The 20,989-nt window shown below is 41.9% G+C and overlaps 1 protein-coding gene and 1 non-coding gene across 8 annotated transcripts in view; one reads left to right on the forward strand and one right to left on the reverse strand.

Moving 5' to 3' along the window:
- Myo5a (myosin VA) overlaps positions 1-4,674 on the reverse strand; it is a 155,233-nt gene extending 150,559 nt beyond the window's left edge. For 6 of the 7 annotated variants that reach the window (XR_010047556.1, XR_010047555.1, XM_063248865.1 and 3 more), the window contains exon 1: positions 4,405-4,562. Coding sequence is in view for 5 of the 7 variants with exons in the window: in XM_063248865.1 (XP_063104935.1) it covers positions 4,405-4,431 (27 nt within the window). In the remaining 2 variants the exon portion in view is untranslated. Of the gene's footprint in view, positions 1-4,404 lie in introns of all 7 variants that reach the window. The other variant, XM_013154616.3, reaches the window with a different exon arrangement.
- A 6,610-nt stretch (positions 4,675-11,284) lies between these two features.
- Positions 11,285-11,385, forward strand: LOC111757414 (small nucleolar RNA U13). The gene has a single exon (XR_002791771.1). It is a non-coding gene; the product is annotated as a small nucleolar RNA U13 (small nucleolar RNA).
- The last annotated feature ends 9,604 nt before the right edge of the window (positions 11,386-20,989 follow it).

Genomic DNA, 20,989 nt, shown 5'->3' on the forward strand with positions numbered 1-20,989 from the left:
TAAATTGACAGTCCCAAACCCCAAGGGAAGTTTGTCCCATTGCTTGAGTTGAACCAAGTTTGGACCGTTATTTTGAAATCGAAACATAATTAATTACATCACCTTTAAGGTTTATGATTGGCAAAAAGCCTCTGCTGTCCCAGGAGATGTTTGATGCTGCTATCTGCTGGCTAAGGAGAATTCCAAATGAGGATTGCTTAGCCAGGAGAGGCAGCACAGCCGAGGCATGAAGAAACAGGGATAGGTTTCTGCAAGTTTAAGTTGTATCAGCAAAAACTCAGGCTGACACTGCAGCTGAAGCAGATGGCAAAAGAGCTGCTAAGGGGTGAAACTGACCACAAAGCATCACATACTGAAGACCCACGGAAACCAGGTACCAAAGGCCAACACCATGGATAAAGGCATCTTCTTTCAGCTAACCCCACCCCCCCAGAAGTGAAACTCCGCAGGAGCAACACCCCAGGCCAGGCCTAGTATTCAGTGTCTCCACTGATTGGGCTACAGTGAGGTCACAACATTCATTTTAGGAAAGAAAAAAAAACTTTCTTCTAAGTTAAATATCACGTCTTCAGTCACACGTGGGATCTAGAGAGAGAAAGAAATGACAGAAGAAGAAGGGAAAGCACTAGAGAAGAGGAAGCGGATAGAGGCGTAGAGGAAAGAGGAGGAAGTGGGCTAACAGAAGTCCAGGACACTGTGGAAGGAGGACATGCCCACAAACTAATATGTCACCATGGATTTCAAGCTGTCCCTCCTCTGGTGACATATTAATTCACTCATTCACTGACCAATGGCAGGGCAATAGCATGGGAGGTAAACATGTACACGGTAACCATGACAGGACAGAGACGGGGAGGAGACATTTCAATGCAAGGAGCAGTGCTAGTGCTCAAGATCCGGAAAGTCCACCGGCTGTGAAGTGAAGTCACAGCTGGTACAGAAGCAGAATGTGAGAGGACACCAAGGTTTCCAACCTGAGGAGCAAGCAGAACAATGGGGTGTTACCAAGCCTAGGGACATTAGGACAAACAGATGAGGACATGAACATGCATGCCGAACTCCAAATCACAGTGCATGATCAGAGAGATAATGAAGTTGCAACACAAGACTATTAGAATTTCCAGGAATGAGAGCTTAACGGGACAACAGCATAGAATATAACACAAACTATGTTAGGAAAAAAATCTAGGCCATGGCTTCAGCAGGTTTAAGAAAACATGGTGGGAAAGGAAGGTTACAAATACTCAACGCACTAGCCTAAACAGCTGTTTTTATCCAGCAAAACTAACATGGATTTGGGGCTCTAGGCTGTATTTGCACATCTTTAGCATACCAGCGACCTCTAAGCTGCCTTTGTGATGCTAGTCCTGTTGTCTGGGAGCCTGGAGTGTGCAGGACTAGCACCATCCACCATCTACCATGCTGCTGTGGGGCTCACCCAGGGCTACTGACAACTTGTCCCACAACTGCCCAGTCCTCTGCAGCTGCCAAAAGCACCTCCAAGTGACCTTATGATACAGATAGCCACTGGCAAGTCAAATCTCACAAATATTTTCAATATCAGAAGCAAAGAGGTATCACAGCTGCCTTCCATTCTGTAGGCAGGTAGGCCTAAAAATGAATCACTATGCAACTTTTGCTAATATACTGAAACTACTGAATCACGTGCAGTAGTTTAAGCTGGTGAATTTATAGTATCTGACCACCTCAATAATGCTGTAACTTCCAAAGCTCAACAGATCCCCAGCAATGAAAAACATCAACAAAAATATTTTAACCAAAATATTCATTCCCAGAAGTGCTGTATCCTAGGAACCTAGCTACTGCTCCTAAAATATTTACACTGCTGGAAAAATTTATACAGTAGAAACCCCACTAAATTGCTGGGATAAAACCATTATTCTAAGATGCACCAAATTAAAGAGAGTGAAAGCATTGGAAGAAACTGAGCAGTCTCTTGTCCACTGTAACAGGAGTTGATATACACCGCACATCAAAATCCAGCTTTAAGCTCTGAAAGACATTTCTCAAAAGGGTGCTTTTCATATTTAACCACAATGTCGAATGACCCTAATGCATACTTTTTTGTAATCTACCCCCGAACTTCCTTCTTTATAACCCTCTGCAAGAGCAAGATTTTTGTGTTTAGTGATACTTCTAATGATTTCCTTCTTCCTTAAGAATCACCACACCCCAGTTTTTGTCTCTGGAAACATTCACCCTTTCAAGTCCTGACATCTTCCCTGACTTCTGCTAATGAACCAGCTGGCCGTCAGTTGCTGAGGTAAGAGCAGGTTACCTGTGTCCTTGCAGATTCAAAGTGGCTCAAGAATATAAGCAGTTTTAATCTTTTTCAGACAGTGTCTTTGCTATATTGTCCAGGCTGACCTTGAACTCACTATGCAGCCCAGGTTGACCTCAAACTCACAGCAATCCTCCTGTCTCGGGTCTCCCAAGTACTGGGATTACAGATATATGCCACCACACCCAGCCATTGCCAATAGTTTAAGTACAGTCTGGGATACATAGTGAGTTTAACCAGCCTGGACTATACAGCAAGGCCCTCAAAAGAAAGAAAAGAAAGAAAGAGAGAGAGAAAAGAAAGTGAGACTGTATGGGAAAAGCCACTCAAGGAAAAGATTGTGACTTGCCCATTGTTAGACAATGCAGCAATTTAAAAAATTTGACAGTTCCCCAGCAACGTGCTGTCTGGCACATAGCACATCTGATAAATATTCCTGCCTGTCATTAAGTAGAAGCCCATCATAGCATTAGCCAACCAATAACCAAGTGGCCAGACTATACTCAAGTATATGTTTATTTAGAAGGCACTCTAAGCCACAACTTTAGTCTTGATTACTAGACCAGACTGTCTTTACAATAACAAACTTTAAACAAATTTATGCTAAGGCTATGACAGAAGCCCAAATTCTTACAATGAAAAAAAAAAAAAAAAAGGTCAAAATAGCTTTTGGATTTTTTGTTGTTGGCAGGGAGGGGGAAAGAATCTTACTATGTAGTCCAGGCTAGTCTTGAACTCACTATGTGGGGTAGGCTAGCCTTGAACTCTGAGCAGTTCTCCTGCTTCAGCCTCCTGAGTGCTGGAATTACAGGCATGTGCTACCAAGGCCAGTCTCTTTGATTATTTTTTCTCACAAATATGTGGGAAGTAGAGGCAGATCTAAAATCCAACAACTTATTACCTAAGCAAATGCTGAAGAACAGCCTACTACTACTAAGTGGACTACCAGGGGGAACATGCACAAAGTAACTACTGAATGTTTACAGCCTGACTTCTCTTCACATGGAAATCCTGTAACTGATACATCCTAGGATGTACCTCATACATTCATTACAAGGGTTAGATGAGTTCAGATTTGTACAATACTCAGAATTAAGTAACTTTCAATCAGCTTCTAATTACACTCACCCACATGTTAGAGAGCTACAGTACCTAAGAAGAAATTACTGGGCTGAGGATTTAACTCTGCGGCATAAGTGCCTGCCTGGCAAGCGCAAGGTTGTGAGTTCAATCCCCAGTATCAAAAAAAGAAAAGAAAAGAAAGAAAAAGAAATTGCTGGATTTAGGGAGAAATTCCAACTATGTAATCCTCAATTTAGGGCTAGGCAAAAAGGGGTCCCTTGGAATTTGTCATACAAGCTCCTCATTTGATGGTTGAAGAAACTAAGCATACATTTCCTAATTATAGAGAAATACAAGGATCACCAAAAGCTTTTACAACTATTATTAAGTCTGACCGTCACAATGGCTTGGAAGGGGATATGGGGCAGGTATAATTAACCGTATTTACAGGTGAGGAACCTGAACCAGAGAGCTTCAGTGATTTGCTCAAGGTCACACAGTGAGGTCACACACACAGTCAGGTCTCTGGATGCCCAGTCCAGACCTCCTTCCTCTGTGCTGTGACTCGGGGCCTGGGCTGACTTCGGTCCCATTTCGAAGCAGTGATTCCACGGCCCTACCCCCCAGGAGATGCTGCAGCTGCAAATGTGCATGTGCAAAGTTAAAGCTATTCTGTTCTGGGAATGAGAGGGAATCGATGCTGGCTGGACAGCCGCCCGCACTGGGCTGCGGGAGAAACGCTGCGCCTGCACGCACTCACGAGGGCGCGAGAGCCGGGCTCTGGCTTTCAGAACGGGCGGCGGGGACAGCTCTGCAAATGCGCCAGCCTGCAGGGCCGGAAGGCGCCGCGACGCGGCTGGGGACCGCGCCCGCCCGCCCCCCGCGACCGCTCCGGCGACGCTGCCGCCCCGAGCCGTCCCGAGCCCTCTGTCGGGGCGCTGGGGCGCTGGGCCGCAGACCCGCGGGGCGCCGGGCAGCGCGAGGCCTCTCCCCGCCGCCCGCCGCCTCGGCCTCCTGCGGGCGGCCGCGGGCTGCGTTACCTTTGTGTAGAGCTCGGACGCCGCCATGGCGCCGTGACGCCTGCCACGCGTGGGCCGCCGCTCGCCCCTCGGAGCCGCGCGACCGGGGCGGGACCGGGGCGGGGCCGGGCGGGGCCTCCTCACCGCCCAGCGCGCCGCGCGCGCATCCTCCGGGCCGCCGTCCGCCGCCGCAGTCCCCTCCCCGGCCGCCCGCGGTGCATTGTGGGAGCGGGGGAGGCGGGAGCGGGCTCGCGCGGGCTCGGTGGGTTCTTTCGGGCTCGCGCGCCACCGCCCTGCTTCTCACCTTCCGTCTACACTGCAACTTTCATCCCATCCCACTTCACCCTCACCCCATCGCACCTCATCCATCCCACCTCTCTCCTCACCCCATCCCACCTCATCCCACCTCACCCACCCCCCTCACCCCATCCCACCTCATCCCTCACCTCATCCCACCTCACCCATCCCACCTCTCTCTTCACCCCATTCCCGCCTCACTCCTCACGCATTCCATCTCACCCCCCACCTCATCTTTCCCATGCCACATTACCCCTCACTTGCCTCCACAGGAACACTTGGTACCCTAGGGATGAAGGTGAAGCTAGGCTTCGTGACAGCCATCCAGGAGCACATCACTCCACTGTCACCCTACTGTGCCAGGCTTTGACAGGGCTGTGGTCTGGGGTGGGATCTCGGTTCTCCCCACAATATTCCAGGTTCCAGCACTCTGAGCCCAGCCTGGTTCCAGCATCCTGACAGGTACCCAGTTCCATTCAGGTCCATCCTGTCCCAACCCAATCCCGGCTTCCCAATCCTGTCCAGGTTCTGACCCTGTCCCACTCGTCCCGACCCAGTCCCCATCTTGACCTGGTCCCCTGCCAGTCTGGAGGTCTCGGACGCAGCCCGCAGCTGTGACCCCAGCCCTGCTCAGCTGTCCACGCTTCTGTGTGGCTCCTCAGTACCTGACGTCTGCCCTACCTGCCAGAACTTGGTGTCTGCTCCACCGCAGTGGTCAGTGAGGTGGTGGGGCCAGTCTTCCCTCTGGGACTAACAGGTCACATCTGAAATGCCAGGCCAAGAGACTGTAGTTGTAAGCCTGGCAGAATTGTGTCTGATCTGCCTAGCTGTTTTCATCTCTTTGCAGAATGCAGAGCTAGGGATGGAATCCAGGGCTCTGCACACTGAACCAGCACTCTGAGCTTTGCTACCAGCCAGTCCTTCCTATTTTATATTGATACATAGTCTTCCTAAACTGCCTAAGCTGGCCCCAAATTTCTAAACCTCTTGCCTCAGCCTGTTGATTAGCTGGGATCCCTGGCATGCACCACCACATATGACATCCATTCTTTCTGATTTTGAAACCAAATCTCTGTGATGCTTCAGGTGCAACCCTTTTTTTGACCAAGATTAGGAGGTCTGGCTTCTGCCCAAATCTTCACGTGGCATTCTACCTGGGTGTGTAGCACCCTTGTGCCCAAAGGCCACCTGTTCCTGAGGATTCTGTCATATTGGATGAAGGGTCACCCTAATGATCTTGATTATCTGCAAAGAGATTATTTATGTCTCCAATAAGGCCACATTTCTAGGTTCTGGGGGTTAGGACTTTAACATCTTTTGGGAGACAATATTCAACCTCTATTAGTGTACCCTGGAGAAATTTAGCAGAGTGTGAGATAGACACAGCCTTTGACAGGGTGATCACTGCTGTATTCATGTGGAAACTCTTATTGAGGGCCAAATATATTGCTATCATATACCTTAATAAAGATACAGTGCTGACCAAAATACAGTACCTGGCCTGGGGTGGCTCTCCTGGAGGACAGGCAGGGGTAGAAAAGGGCAGCCCCTGCTGCATAGCTTTAGGAAGTTGCAATGGTGGTTCTGTAAGATGTGTCAAGGTAAGGGCCTGAGGCAAAGTACTGGCTTCCTGGTGATTGTCCCATTGTGTCACATTACAGATGACCAGATACTGGACATAGGTGAGTTTGGCTGGTTGAGAAGGAAATGTAGGTAGTTCAGTGGGAAATCCAAATGGAGAGGTGGGTGGGAGGTCATCTATGACCCAGGAGCAGGTAGGAGAGCAGCATGAAGAACTAAACTTTAAGACAGAAAAACAAGTCAAGAATAGAGTATGGTTCCAAGGGTGATCAGAGTTTACAGCAACATATTCTATTAAAACTTAGAAGAGAGGTCTTCTAAGGATCCAAACACAGAGGAAAGATAAATGTTAAGAAGCTGGAAATGCTAATCACCCCAATTTGTGACACATTACAGATATTTGGGGGGGGTACCAGGGATCAAACTCTGGACCTCATGCTTGCCAGGCAGGGGCTTATGCTGCTGAGCTAAATCCCCAGCTACAGATGGTACATCATGCTGTACCCTATAAATAGGCAAAATTTGAAACAAACAAACAAAAAACAGAGTAAGGTAACTAAAAGACTTTTGGGCCAGTGTGGCTATGCAGTTGTGATTCCAACCCTGTGGGAGCCTGTGGGGTAAGGTAGGAGGGAGTGAGGAGAAGGCCAGAGAAAAAAGGCAGTTCCTTCTAGTTCAGAGCAGCTTTGCAACTCTAGCTGAGGCCTGGGTAACCAAGAAAATGCAAAGGGCCAGTGTTACGGTTTGTGTCTGGATGTCCCCCCAAAGCCTCATGTAGTCAAGGAGCCAGGCTTCTAGAATTTGTGATTGATTCATGGTCCAATGCTGGGAATATGGGTGTGAGTGCTATACTCACCCTAGGGTGGGTAGCCTACATACAATATAAGGAGCAGAAAGAGTCTTATCTCCATGCTCCTCCATTTTGCTCTTGTTGCTTTTGCTGTTTTTTACCACCATGAACTGCTGCCCTCTGCCATGTGCCACTTTGCCTTGGACTCAGCTAATTATGGACTGAAATCTCCAAAAACTGAGCTAAATAAACCTTTCCTTCCTCAATTTTGTGTGTCTATTATTTTCTCTCAGCAATGAGAGAAAAATAACCAAGACAGAATTTGGTACCAGAGAAGTGGGGTCATTGCTGTGGCTTTACCTGGCCATGTGGTTCAAGAGCCTTTAGCAATGGATGTCCATGAGCCCAAGAGTTTGAGACCAGCCTGGGCAATACAACAATATTCTCTGTGTCAAAAACAAACAAAAAATCAAAAAATTATCCTAAAAATCTAAATTTGCCAAAATTATTTTATGAAAAATCATATAGCTCATTTAGCAATAGTGGGGCTTCCTTTGGGGAAAAGTTTAAATAGGCCCACTTAAATTTATTTTAATCAGCTTTAAACAAGAAATTATTTTAACTACTGAAAGCTAAGCATACCTTCATAAAAGGAAATCTTTGAAAACATTTTCCCTCTAAAAATAAGAGGATATTATGTTGATTTATGCTCTTGTATATACAAGTTTTTTAAAAAAGGTTAAACCTCAGGCTTTTGTAGAATTCTTTGTAAAATTTTAAGTGGTGTGAGAAAAGCAGTCTTTTGCTTGAATTCTGATGGAAGGGTTGAATGCCTTTCAAAGAATATGAAAAATTCATTGGAAAGTGTAATTTATATATATTTTAAGATGTTCGGTTACCTGGACAGAAGGCACTATACTCATATAGGCCAGATAATGGGAATATTCTGTACCTGAATCATTCTGTATTTTACATCAGGACATCATTTAAGTATTAATGTTATGCATACAAAAGGCGTTTGTTTTGCCTAAATAAATAGTATAAACTTTTTTTTTTTTTAAAAAAGAGCCTTTCACAGTGGTTTGTGGGGAGAGTTTGGAAAGGTTTGGAGATGTTGCCTGAAAGAGTAATGCTGGAACACATTAGGCTGTTCTGTATGAGATTCTGGTCAGAGCTCAGAAGACCAGAAAACTTGTAAAGACCAGGCTCCAGAGGTTTCTTCTAGGAAGGACTGCGTTGGTTATTGGAATCCAGGTGATGTGTGTTATTGCTTGGCAGAAAGTTTTCTGCATTTTGCTCATGTGCAGAGACTTTGCCTGAGATTGAGATTAAGAGTGACAAATTAAATAACCTGCCAGAAGAAATTTCAAAGCAGACTAATGTTGGGGTAGTGGGTATGGCTATTGTTGGGTACTTTTAGTCAGATTTATGTTGTGAATCAAGAGCAAAGAGCCCAGAAGAATGATTTAAAATGTGAATTTCGCTAAAAAAAAAAAAAAAAAAAAAAAAAAAAAGCTCCATTAAAGCTGTGGACTGAAAACATAGAGCTGAAAAAAAAAAATCTTGATTGCTGAGAAGGAACAGAATATAAAAGATGGCCTGAGCACATCACAAGAAGCAGCAAGTCTCCACCCTTTGCAACCTCAAAACTGCAAAAGTGAAAGATTTTACTTTGAGGAGAAAGTTGGAAAACACCATGTTCCAGAAAGGTGGTGGCATGGAGAATTTGTTCCTCAGAATTGGATTCTGAGTGCCCAGTGATCCAAGCACTCAATCCCTACAGTCAAGAGAGAGGAAAGCCTGGCTACTGCTCCAATTTTAATAAAATCTTCACATAGTGCTGGTTTTAGGTGCATGCAGAAGTTATGAGGTTAAAAAGACTTCCAACTTGATTTCAGAAGGCCTGGGAGGCCAGGCAAGTGTGCTTCTGAGAGAGCGGTATATGAAACTTTGAGTGTGAAGCTAAAGGTGCAGTGGAGATCCCAGAATTTTGGAGAAGCCAGGAACATGAGTCATCTGAGGAAATCTGCAAAGAGAGAAGCCACAGAGGCTAAAACCATAGGAGCTGAGTAACACAAACCTTTTGGAGCTCACAAAAGATTATCTCAAATGTTTCACATGGAACTATAGGACTTAATGTCCATTGGACTTTTGAATTGCTTTGGTCCCAGTGCTTTGTTGTCCCCATTTGTACCTTTTGGAATGGGAATATTTATCTTGTGCCATTGAATGTTTAAAGTGTTTAACTTTTCATGTGTGCAGGGACTCACAGCTAAGAGTTTGCCTTAGATCTTGGAGAACACTTAGGATTATAGGTATGCACCATCACATCCAGCAAAGTGAAATTCTATTATTAACCATTGAGAAAGAAGCCTACATGTGATACTCAGAGAGTGGGCATGTGAGCTAAATCCTCCCATGTCAGTCTGCAAAATCACTTCTTTATGTATGACAATAAACAAGAAACAGCCATGTATTACTTAGAGCCATGAGGGCAGCTAGCAGAACAACATGAACTAAAGTGCTCTGAGTACTTCCTCTAGCAAACCCAGTAGCACAGATTTATTTTGTGTCTTGAATACTGTTTGACTCAAGGGTCACCGGTAAGAACAAAGAAAGAAAAGTGGAGGCAAGGAAGTCTAAGATTTTAATTTAGGACCACAGTTTTTGCGTTTTTTTTTTTTTTTTTTTTTTTTTGAGTACCAGGGATTCAACTCACAGCCTCATGCTTGCCAAGCAGGCACTTATGCCACTGAGCCAGATCCCCAGCACACATTTTGGTTTTCATCCTTTCTTTTCTCTTTTGGCGTTTCTTACCTCATGGTTGTCCTGCTGGCTTTGACTCATTTAGTTCTCCCTCCCTCTCTCCCTCTCTTTTTCTCTCTAGCCCAGGTTGGCTTTGAACTTCTAGGGATCCTTCTGCCTCAGTTTCCTGAATGCTGGGATTACAGGTGTGCACAACCATGCCCAGCATATTGATCTTCTTGAGAAGTTACAAACAAGCAGTGATCTCCAAAACTTGCTTTAAAAATTTTAAGATTCTTTCTCTGCCTTTGCTTGTGTACATACTTAAAGAGGGTTGTGAAGATCTTTATTTATTTATCTTTAAATTTTATTTTATTTATTTATCTATTTATTTATTTTGTCTTTTTCCTTTTTATCAGTACTGGGGATCGAACTCACGACTGCCTGCTTCCAAGGCAGGCGCTTATGCCACTGAGCTAAATCCCCAGCCCCCTTATTTTTAAATTTTATTTTAAAGAGAGCAAAAAATGACACAGAATGTCAAAACAGGATAGTAGGAAATTCACAATGGTTAATATATTATGTGGTTTTTCAAAATATTTGCTCATAATACAAGATATAGAGTATGAAAAACTGACCATCCAATATAAGCACAGACCATCATTTGCAATTGACTAAAAGAAACTAGTAGTACAGACAGCCAGGCCCCAGCCTCTCCCCATGAATCAGCGCCATTTGCAGACTCCGGGGGCAGAGAGAACAAGTCCACACCAGGAAGAAAGCCTAGTCTGGGAACCAGTGCCATGTATGGGCCACCACTGGACTGGGATTAGCCAGACCCCAGTCCACTCTGGTACATGCACTGGCAAGCAAGAAGTACCAATCCTCTCCATTCCTTTCCACCTCACCACTGTAAGCAACCAGCTTATCGGAGGAACATAGGCTGTGATGATAGCTATGGAGGTGAAATGCAATTGGATGCCTGTGGTGCTTTGGTGTTTCACTAGCATTACAGGTCGAGGGCCAGTGGTCTGATCATAGGTTCAGAGGATAGAGCTATGCAGTGTGGCATGTAGGGGAATTTCCTTCCAAGGGTTGTAGCCATTGCTGGACTATCTGTGGTCTTGTTTTGAGGTCTTATATCGTTTCCATTGTTTTGTTGGGTTGGGTTTTATTCTCTTTTGTTTTGATTATGTCAAATCCAATGGCAAGAGCAGCTGTTTCAAAGATAGCAAGATAAATTATGGTAGCAATTTTGGATTTATTATAGGCTTGTTTTGAAGTCCTTTACTGCATTTATTTTCTTCGTTCTATTGTTTCTATTCTGTTGATTGATTTTTACTATGTCTTAAGTTATCTGCGGCTATTTTGAAGACATCAAAAGGCATTATGGTTACTATTATTGATTTTATAATGTTTTGAAGTCCTGTATCTCTTATACTGGTTTGATTGGTTTTATTGTTTTATCTTCTTTAAAATAAAACTAAGATCCTCAGTTCCTAAGTGTGATGATTGGATATTCATACTGTATGCATGACATGTGCCTTCTTCAAACCTTGTTATGACATCAGCACATTACTCATCTGATGTGAAGGAAAAAAAAGAAAACAAGAAGAAAAAGGAAAAAAAAAGAAAGAAAACAAAAAAAACTAAAAAAAAGTAGCAGTACAACATTGTTATTTATTTTTCCTTCCTTCTCCTTTCTATCCCAGCTGTTCTTTCCTTTTGAGCAGTTTCTTTCCCTTTCTCAATATCTATTGCAGACTTTGTATCTTATTTACTCTTTTACTTTCTTATATAGGGAGGCAATTCAATGTTTACACATGTGAGTTCGGTTTATTTCACTGAGTGTATGGTCTCTAGTTGCATCCATTTACCTATAAAAGCCTCGAGTTTATCCTTCTTTATTGCTAAGTAGGACTCCATTATATAAAAATAACACATCTTTTTTTATCCATTCCTTGGTTGATGGACATTTGGGTTCTTTCCATGATTTAGTTATTACAAATTGTACTGCTATAAACATGAGTGAACATATATCACTGTAGTACAATGTTTTTAATTCTTCTGGGAAAATATCCAGAAAGAAAATAGTTGGGTCGAATGGGACTTCTAGTCCTAGTTTTTTGAGGAATCTCTACATTGATTTCCACAGTGGTTACACCAGTTTGCATTCCCACCAACACTGAAGAAGTGTTCCTTTTCCCCCACAAGTCCTCCAGTATTTGTTGACTGATTTCTTAAGGAAAGCCATTCGTATTGGGGTCAGACACAACTTCAGTAATGTTTTAATTTGACAAGTGACACTGGGCATTTTTTCATATATTTACTTGCTATTTGTATGTCTTCATCTGAGAAGTCTGTTCATCTCAGATGCCTATTTTTGGATTGAGTCTTTGAATTGGGGGGGGCCTGATTTTTTAAATTCTTTGTATGTTCTAGACATAAGTCCTTTATATGAGGGACAGTTGACTAAAATATTTCCCACTCTGGGTTCTCTTTTCACTCTGTAAGTAATTTCTTTTAGAGTGCAAAAGGATGAGATCCTAGTTGTTAATTCTTTGAAGTACTTCCTATGCAGTTTAGTTTTTGTTCATGAATTCTCTGCTTACCCCTAAGTCTTTGAGATTTTTACTTTCTCTTCCAGTAGATTTAAAATTTTTTTTTTTTAATACCAGGCATCAAACTCATGACCTTACACTTTCCTGGCAGGCACTTGTGCTGCTGAGCTAACCCTCAGCCAAATGTCTCTGTTTTAATAGATGCATCTTTGATCCATTTTCACTTTAGTTTAGTGCATCCATTTTCACTTTAGTTTAGTGATTGATACAGGTCTAGTTTTACTCTTTGACATGTGGAAAGCCAGTCTTTCCAGAACCATTAGTTAAAGAGGCATTGTTTCAGGGAAAGTTTGGCCTCTTTGTCAAAGATAAGGTGGCTGAGTGTGTTTGTAGTTATATCTGCATCTCCTAATCTGTTCCATTGATTCTGGGTGGTTTTTCATTCTTTTTTTTATTGCCAATACCATTCTGATTTTATCACAGTAGCTTTCCAGTGTAATTTCAAGTCAGAGATTTTGACACTTTCTGCCTTCCCTTTGTGGCCCAGAACTGCTTTGCTATCCTAGGTCTCTTCTGTTTCCAAATGAATTTTAGGAATGTTTTCTCTAGACCTGTGAGGTATACCAATGGTATTTTGATCAAGATTAAATTTGTAGGGGCTTGGGATTTAGCTCAGCGGCATAAGCGCCTGCCTTGCAATCAGGCAGTCATGAGTTCGATCCCTGGTACCGATAAAAAAGACAAAAAAAAAAAAGATTAAATTTGTATAACAGTCTAGAGACTATGGCTGTTTTCACTATGTTGGTTCTTCCTAACCTCATGGATAGGATATCTATCCATGGGATATCTTTCCATTTTCTGATATCTTCTTTGATCTCCATTTTCAGAGTGTTGTAATTTTCAATGTATATATCTTTTATTTCCTTGGTTAGATTGATTTCTAGTACTTCATTTTTCTGGATGCTGGCATGAAGGGTGTGATTTCCCTAATTTCTGTCTCAGTGAGTTTGTTGTGTATAGGAATGCTATTGATTTTTGGGTGTTAACTTTGTATCCAGCTATGCTACTGAATTTGGTTATTAACTCTAGAAGTCTTTTAGTGGAGTTTTTGGCGTCTTCTATGTAGACTATCATAACACCTGCAAATAATGATAATTTCACTTCTCCCTTTCCTATGCTTATTCCATTTAGTACTCTTGTCTAATTGCTCTGGCTAATGATTCCAGAACTGAATAGGATTGGTGATAGTGGACATTCTTTTCTTGTTCTTGGTAAAAGCTTTCAGTTTTTGTCCATTTATTATGATGCTGGCTATCAGCTTCATATTTTTATCAGATTTAAGTAATGACAATCCCAATTTTCTGTATGGTTTTATTATGAATGAGTGGACTTTATAAAAAGCTTTTTCTGCATCTATTGAGATGATTGTGGGTTTTTGTCTTTGGCTCTATTGATATGATGTTAGATTTATTGATTTATGTGAACAATTCCTGCATTCCTGGGATGAATCCCACTTGGTGATTTAATGCATTGTTTGCTCATATCTTGTTGAAGATTTTTGTACTTTCATTAGGGAGATGGGCGTGTAGTTCACTTTTTTGGTTGGATCTTTCTCTGGTTGTAGAGAGTAATACTTGCCTTTAGGAATGAGTGAGGCAGTATTGCTTCCCTTTCAATTTCATTAAAGAATTTGAAGAATATTGCCATTAAATCTTCTCTAAATTTCTTATAGAATTCAGCAGTAAACCCATCAGGAACTGGGCTTTTCTAGTTTTTTTTTTTTTAATTACATTTTCAATCTCAGTAACTCATATGGGGTTATTCAGAATTTTTATATCTTCTTGATTCAGCTTTGGTAATTCATACATATCTAGGAGTTTATCCATACTTTGTTTTCCATCCTAAGAGAGTAAAGATTTTCAAAGTAGATATTGGTGATCTTCTGAATTTCCACAGCATCTGTAGTGATTTCACTCTTTTCATTCCTCAATGCATGAATTTTAATCTTTTCTTTTTTTTTAAACAGGGTTAGAAAAGGTTTAATTTTATTTAATTTTTCAAAGAACCAACTCATTTATTCTTTTTATTGTTCTCGATTGCATTAATTTCTGCTCTGATCTTTATAGAATGGGCTTTGGGTTTCTCTTGCTCATCTTTTCTAGAAGCTTGAGATGTAACATTAGGTATTTATTTGTGCTCATTGTTTTCCTGAGTGGGAATTTACCACTTTAAATTTCACTCTTAGGACTGTTTTGATTACATCTCATAAGCTCCAGTATGTTTTATCTGCAGTTATTTAGATGTAGATATTTAATTTCTTTATTTGTGATCCATTGGTTGTTTAGCAGGTTATTTAATTTCCATGTGTTTATGAAGTGTTTCTTTTGCCATTAATTTCCAATTTCATTGCATTATGACCTGATAATTGGCATGGGATAATTTCAATGCCTTTGCATTTACTTAAGCATGTTCTGTGGGCAAGCATAGTCTATTTTAGAGAACAGCCAATGTGCAGCTGAGAAGAATGTGTATTCTGATTATGAGTAGAGCCCTCTGTATACAAGTACTAAGTGCATTTGTTCACAGGTTTGGTTCATTTCTTTCTTTCCTGGTTTTTTGTCTAGTTGATCTATTTCTGTGACAATGGGGTATTAAAGTCCCGTTATAACTGTTATTGCTTATTTGATTTTTCATGTTTATTAATAATTGTCTTATATAGTTGAGTGCTCCTGCATTTGGTGTATGATTATCTCTTCCTCTTGCAGCTTTCCCTTAACAAGTATATCTCTTTATCTCTTTTGATCATTCTTAGTTTGAAGTTTACCTTGTGTGTCAACAGAATAGCTATCTCTGGCTTTTCTTGGATTCTTGTTGCATGGAAGATTGTATTCCATCCTTTGCCTTTCAGTCTATAAATTTCTTTTTTACTTAATGTGTTTCTTGTATACAGCATATTGTTGAACCTTGTTTCTTGGTCCATTGTGCTAGTGTGTTTCTTTTGATCAGTGAATTGAGGTCATTTACAGTGATGGTTATAGTTGATATGCTTTGGCTTATCTTTGTCATTGTATTTTTTTTTTTTTTTTTTTGCCTTTTTCCTTTTTATTGGTACTGGGGATCGAACTCACGACTGCCTGCTTGCAAGGCAGGCGCTTATGCCACTGAGCTAAATCCCCAGCCCCTGTCATTGTATTTTCTTGGTATTGGTTCCCTGCTCTTCCTGTCTACATTACTTGCCCTACTTGATGGTTTCTCTTTTTTTCTCAAAATTGTGGTCATTTTTTTCTGTCTAGAATATCTTACAGTACCATTTGCAATTTCTTTAGTTGTCATGGAAGTATGTTATTTTCCCATTAATTCTGAAAGATAGTTTTGCAGGTTACACCAATTCGGATTGAAAGTTGTTTTCTTTTAGGACCTGAAAAATTTCACTCCAAGCTGTAACTTGAGCGTTGTTTTGAGAAGTCTGCCATGATGAGTTTTCCTTTATAGGTGATGTTTCTTTTCTCTAACAGTATTTTTTATTGTGTTCTTGTCCTGAATTTCTGGGACCTTGATTATTATTTGTCTGGATATAGATTTATTTTGGTTATGGCTAATTATAGTTCTGAATGCCTCATTTATCTGCATGTCAGATTCTTTTCTCATGGTTGGGAAATTTCTGCTATTACTTCTCCAAGTAGATTTTTAAAAAAATATCATTTGCATAGTCTTTTTTTCACTGACATTAATTATTATTTTTCTTTGCATCGTATTTTAGCTGTTGAATTTTTTTCCTGATTTTTATTTTCAAGAAATTTTTCATGCTTGCTAGCTGCAATCCTTTCTTCAAAGTTTGAAAGTCTGTCTTCAGTTTCATTCAAGTGGTTTTGTCAACTTTCAATGGAATTTTTAATTTTCTGGATGTTTGAATTTGCTTCATGCATTCTATATCTTTCCTATATTGACCATTCAGTTTCTATCCTCTTCCTATCTTCTATTTTTTTTTTTTTTTTTTTTGTCTTTTTCATTTTTATCGGTACCAGGGATCGAACTCACGACCGCCTGCTTGCAAGGCAGGTGCTTATGCCGCTGAGCTAAATCCCCAGCCCCTCCTATCTTCTATTTTAAAAATTTACCTCGTCTACATTTGATGAGCATTTCCTATGTTGACTTTTTTTTTACCTGAGAGATTGTGATTTGGTTTCCTCTACAGCCTTGTGAGTCTGTTACTTTATTTCAGTTGCTACTATTTCAGAGCCTTCCTTAGTTGTTTTGTTTTTTTAATCAGGGATCACTCATGACATTGTGCTTGCTAGGCAAGTGTTGCACTGTTGAGCTATACGTTACCAAATTTTTCTGTGATGTCACCTGAAATTTTTTGTGTGGGCCAGAGGTCAGAGATAGCATTTTGCTTGTCTTGCCATTTCCCATTTCAAAAAATTGGTTTTTTTTTTGTTGTTTTTTTTTGTTTGGTGTGTGTGTGTGTGTGAAGATATTTGTGAGTTTTTCTAGTGAGTAGCTGTATCATTAGTATTCAGGCCTTTGTAGGAAGTCTATTCTTCTAAGGTATCTTTTTTGTAGGAGATTCTTGGTTTGTGTCTGTCACAAGATCATACCTTCCCAATCAATTAAGGATGGGATATGGTGTAGGGCTGTGGTGAGGTTATCACCTCAGAGTTGCCCAGTATTGTTAGCAGAAGGGAGAACAACTGATTACAACAGATATGACATCCTAGCTAAAGTAGTAAAATTAGCAATAATAGCATCAAGCACAATTTAGAAACTGACACTGTGGTAATTAATGATTTTATACTTTGACCATAGGAGCAGAGTCTATAGATATATTAAAATAACTGATTGTAATTTTAGAGTTTGTGTGAAAAGTGTTTCTTCTTGGTACAGTGGTTTACTCTGTGGTGGGGACATTTAGGGAAGATAGTATATAAAACAAAGACAACTAGCCAGATGTGGTAGTGCAGACCTGTAATCCCAGCACTCAGGAGGCTGAGGTTGGAGGATCGCCACAAGTTCAAAGCCAGCTTGGGGTACAAAGTGAGTTCAAGGCCAGTCTGAATCACACACATAGTAAAACTCTGGAGAGAGAGAGGGAGAGAGGGAGAGGAGGAGAGAGGGAGAGAAGGAGAGAGGGAGAGAGGGAGAGAGGGAGGGAGGGAGAGAGAGAGAGAGAGAGAGAGAGAGAGAACAAACAAGAAACGAAGTAGAAGCAAACTGGAGGACAAAGGATGATCACACAGGTTCAGTAAAGTAGAGAAGAGGGTAGAAAAGACAGAAGACAAATTTGAGTTTGGGATATGGGATTAGTTTTATGTGGCTGGAGTTCTCCCTAGCCATTTACAAAAGAAACCAAAAGAAGAAAAAGAAAAAGAAAAAAAGAAGGAAGAAAAAGAAACGGAAGACAAAGGAAGTAAACGGCTGGGTGTGGTTGCACAGGCCTGCAACCCAACACTTTGGAGGCTGAGGCAGAAAGATCACCGTGAGTTTGAGACCAACCTGGGCTACCAAGTGAGCTCAAGGCCAAGCTGAACTGCACACTGAGACCTGTCTCAGAGAGACAAAAAATAAGTAAGTAAACAAACAAATAAGAGATAATAAGTTAAAAATTGAGAGGAAAGGGCCAGTTACCAAGTCTTGGGTTCTTCCCAAGTTGGGTGCCAGTCCTGTGGGGGCCTCAGTCTCCTGTTGGCTCATATTGTTACTGTTGCTTCACATTTTTCATGCCACTAGGCTTTTCTGTCCATCCTGTGCACCTTTGTTGAGACCATGTGGTCACTGGTGTTTCCTCTGTTCTCTGGGCCTTTCGGAGCAGGTCCTCAGTCATGGTAGTAGCAGAGAAAGGCCATTCTTTGGGCCTTCCTGTGCAGTTTACCTGGGTTCCCACTGGGTTCCTGCAAGGCACTACAGAGGTGATGGGAGGGGTCATTGTCCTCCATGGTGTTCACCTGGGTTACCGTTGAGTAAAGACCTATGTTAGCATGGTTCTTATTGTAGTTTGGATCACATTGTCCCCAAAAGACTCAGGTCAGGTGGAGCTTTACAAAGTGCTTGGACCACAGGCCCTCTCATTAAGATGCTCCTGCCCTGGAGCCAGCTGACCCTGGACTGAACTCTCTGAAGCCATCACCTACTTAAACCTTAGTCATGTATGTGCTATTTTCTCCTAGCAACAAAAAGGCAACAGATACACTTCTCAGACCTCCACCCTTTTCCTGGCAAGCTCTCCTGGAAAAATGACCTCTCCTAAGGATGAGACTGAGGTCATTTTGCAGGCCCTGTTCTGCATAGGTCCCTTTACTCACTTGACTGGCCACCAGCCAGTGACTCTTGAGATGTGCCAGGGCTGGTCTTCACCCCACCTCTTGCCCTCCTGCTGCTTCAGTGTCTGGGGTTTCCCTTTCATCCCATTCTGTTTGCAGGAGTTGCACTTCAGGTCCAGATGGATCCCTTGGTTTGGTCCTCAGCTGGGCCTGGCAGAAAGCGTAAGTTGTGTGGCCAAGGGGAGATTTCAATCATTGGCTGCCTGAGCGAAGTTCACAGGCACCACACCCTTTGCTCTTCTGCCTCCTAGACCTAAGGTGCGGGGGGGTCTACTCTGTCCAAAGCTGTGGCCACATTGCCTTACAGGGTTGAAAACAATGAAGCTGGAAGACCATGGGCTTAGAGCTCCCAAACTGAGCCCAAAGAAAGCTTTTCTGTGTGTAGATTATTTCAGGTATCTGTTAAAGCAATGGAAGCTGACTATCCCAATGGTCACATTCAAGTTTTAAAGCGCAAAACCCAAAACTTCTTCCCAGTCAAAATCGTATATGTCTACCAAAAGAGCTGTGGCCTTAATTTAAATTTATTTCAAGTCCCTTGCTATTCCTCCTACATTTCTGCCCCTATGTTTTTCCCCTACTAAAATGAGTAGCATGAGACCACTTCCACACTTACAGTCTTCCTTTGGTGCCACACTCCACAGGCTCAGGCACAATGGTCTCTGCAGGAGGGACTTTGTCATCTTGCTGGACATGCTCAGAAGAGTTCTGAGAATATGCAAAAACTACAATCATTGGTGATACTCCCGGTCCTACAGGATGGCCCTTTGAGCAACAAAACGTGAAGAATATAGTTCAGTTTGCATGTAAACAGATTAGTATTTATGAACTTGGCAGGGTAATAACATATAGGACTGTTTTAAATGATCACAGCTGGCCACACAGGCCAAAGCCCTGAGTGATGCAGAGGTGTGTCATGTGTTGCAGCACTGCCAGCAGAGCTCTTAGAGCCTGTGGCTAATGGGTAAGAAACATGTTGAGTTGAGCAGGGCCATGGGAGATGTGATTTACATTTGAAAATGTTAGCATGGCTGCTGCGAGACTAGTGGAAATTGAGGTGGACAAGAAAGAAGGTGGAAAGTGACATTAGGAAAAAATATCAACAGCTTTTGCTCTGGTGGTAGCAGTGGAGAGGAAGCCAGAGATATCACCTCCTCTGAAAGGAACCAGGAAGCCTCCAGCTATGGTGGCACCACTCAGCCAAGGTGAAAATTGCAGGAACCCACACACTGAAGGAAGAAAAACCAAGAATTCTTTCACATGCCATGTTCTCCAACCAAACTTCCCTGCACAGATCCATTTTCCCAAGTCCTTGCCTTTCGAAAACCAACACTTGTTCCTTAAAATGTTCTTCTTCCTCTTCTCCACCTACCCTGCAGCAACTCAGCCTTCAAAGCCACCTCAGAATCCCCCTGCTCTCTGCCTCCTCCCACGCAGCCTACTCACACTCTAAGTGGGAGAACTTGCTTCTGGGCTTTCCAGTTCTGGGAACGAAATCTCACCTATGCTGCATTTATACACGTGTTTTAATTCTCAAAGTGGATTGAGCTGTTTATCTCATCATCTTTTTGTCAATTGTTTGTCACGCTGGTGTTTTGAACGTAGGATGAATAGGGCTCGCACACTGCAAACACCTCACCTGATTTCAAAGCCTCTGTAACTAAAACAGGTGGTCAAAAGGGTTGCATTAATGTATTTTAGAAATTAAAGTCTGAGGGCTGGGGATTTAGCTCAGCGGCATAAGCGCCTGCTTTGCAAGCAGGCGGTCGTGAGTTTGATCCCTGGTACCGATAAAAAGGAAAGACAAAAAAAAAAAAGAAATTAAAGTCTGACACAACAGTTGGATTCCTTTTGCACAAAGTGGTGACTGTACTTCAGAAAACAATGAAAACAGTTTTAACAGTTTTAAATAAGAGGAAACTGCAACTGAAATTAATAGAAATTAGGCAGATCAATTTATTTTTGGGTATTTTACAAGTATAATTTTAGAAGGGCTAAATGACAATTTTCAGCATCAACTGCCAACTCTACACGTATTTAACAGAAAAAGCATCTACTCTTGGCCCTTTGAATACAGGCAAAGTGTCCCACAGCATAATGAATGCTAGAGATGTGGTCACAGACTTAAGGACATAATACTAAAGGAGTAGGATGTTCCTCTCAGCATCTATGTAATCCATAAATACAAACACGTTCATGGCTACTAGGATCACAAGTAATTTGTAGAACAAAACCTAGAGGCCTACCTACTTCAAAGGCTAAACCTAGTAAACCGGTATTCAAATGGGTGTTTTTAACCATAGAACAACAATCAC

Source organism: Cavia porcellus, unplaced genomic scaffold (assembly GCF_034190915.1).
Source record: "Cavia porcellus strain 051 isolate PalLab524CR breed Dunkin Hartley unplaced genomic scaffold, mCavPor4.1 scaffold_1, whole genome shotgun sequence".
Taxonomy (NCBI): Eukaryota; Metazoa; Chordata; class Mammalia; order Rodentia; family Caviidae; genus Cavia; species Cavia porcellus.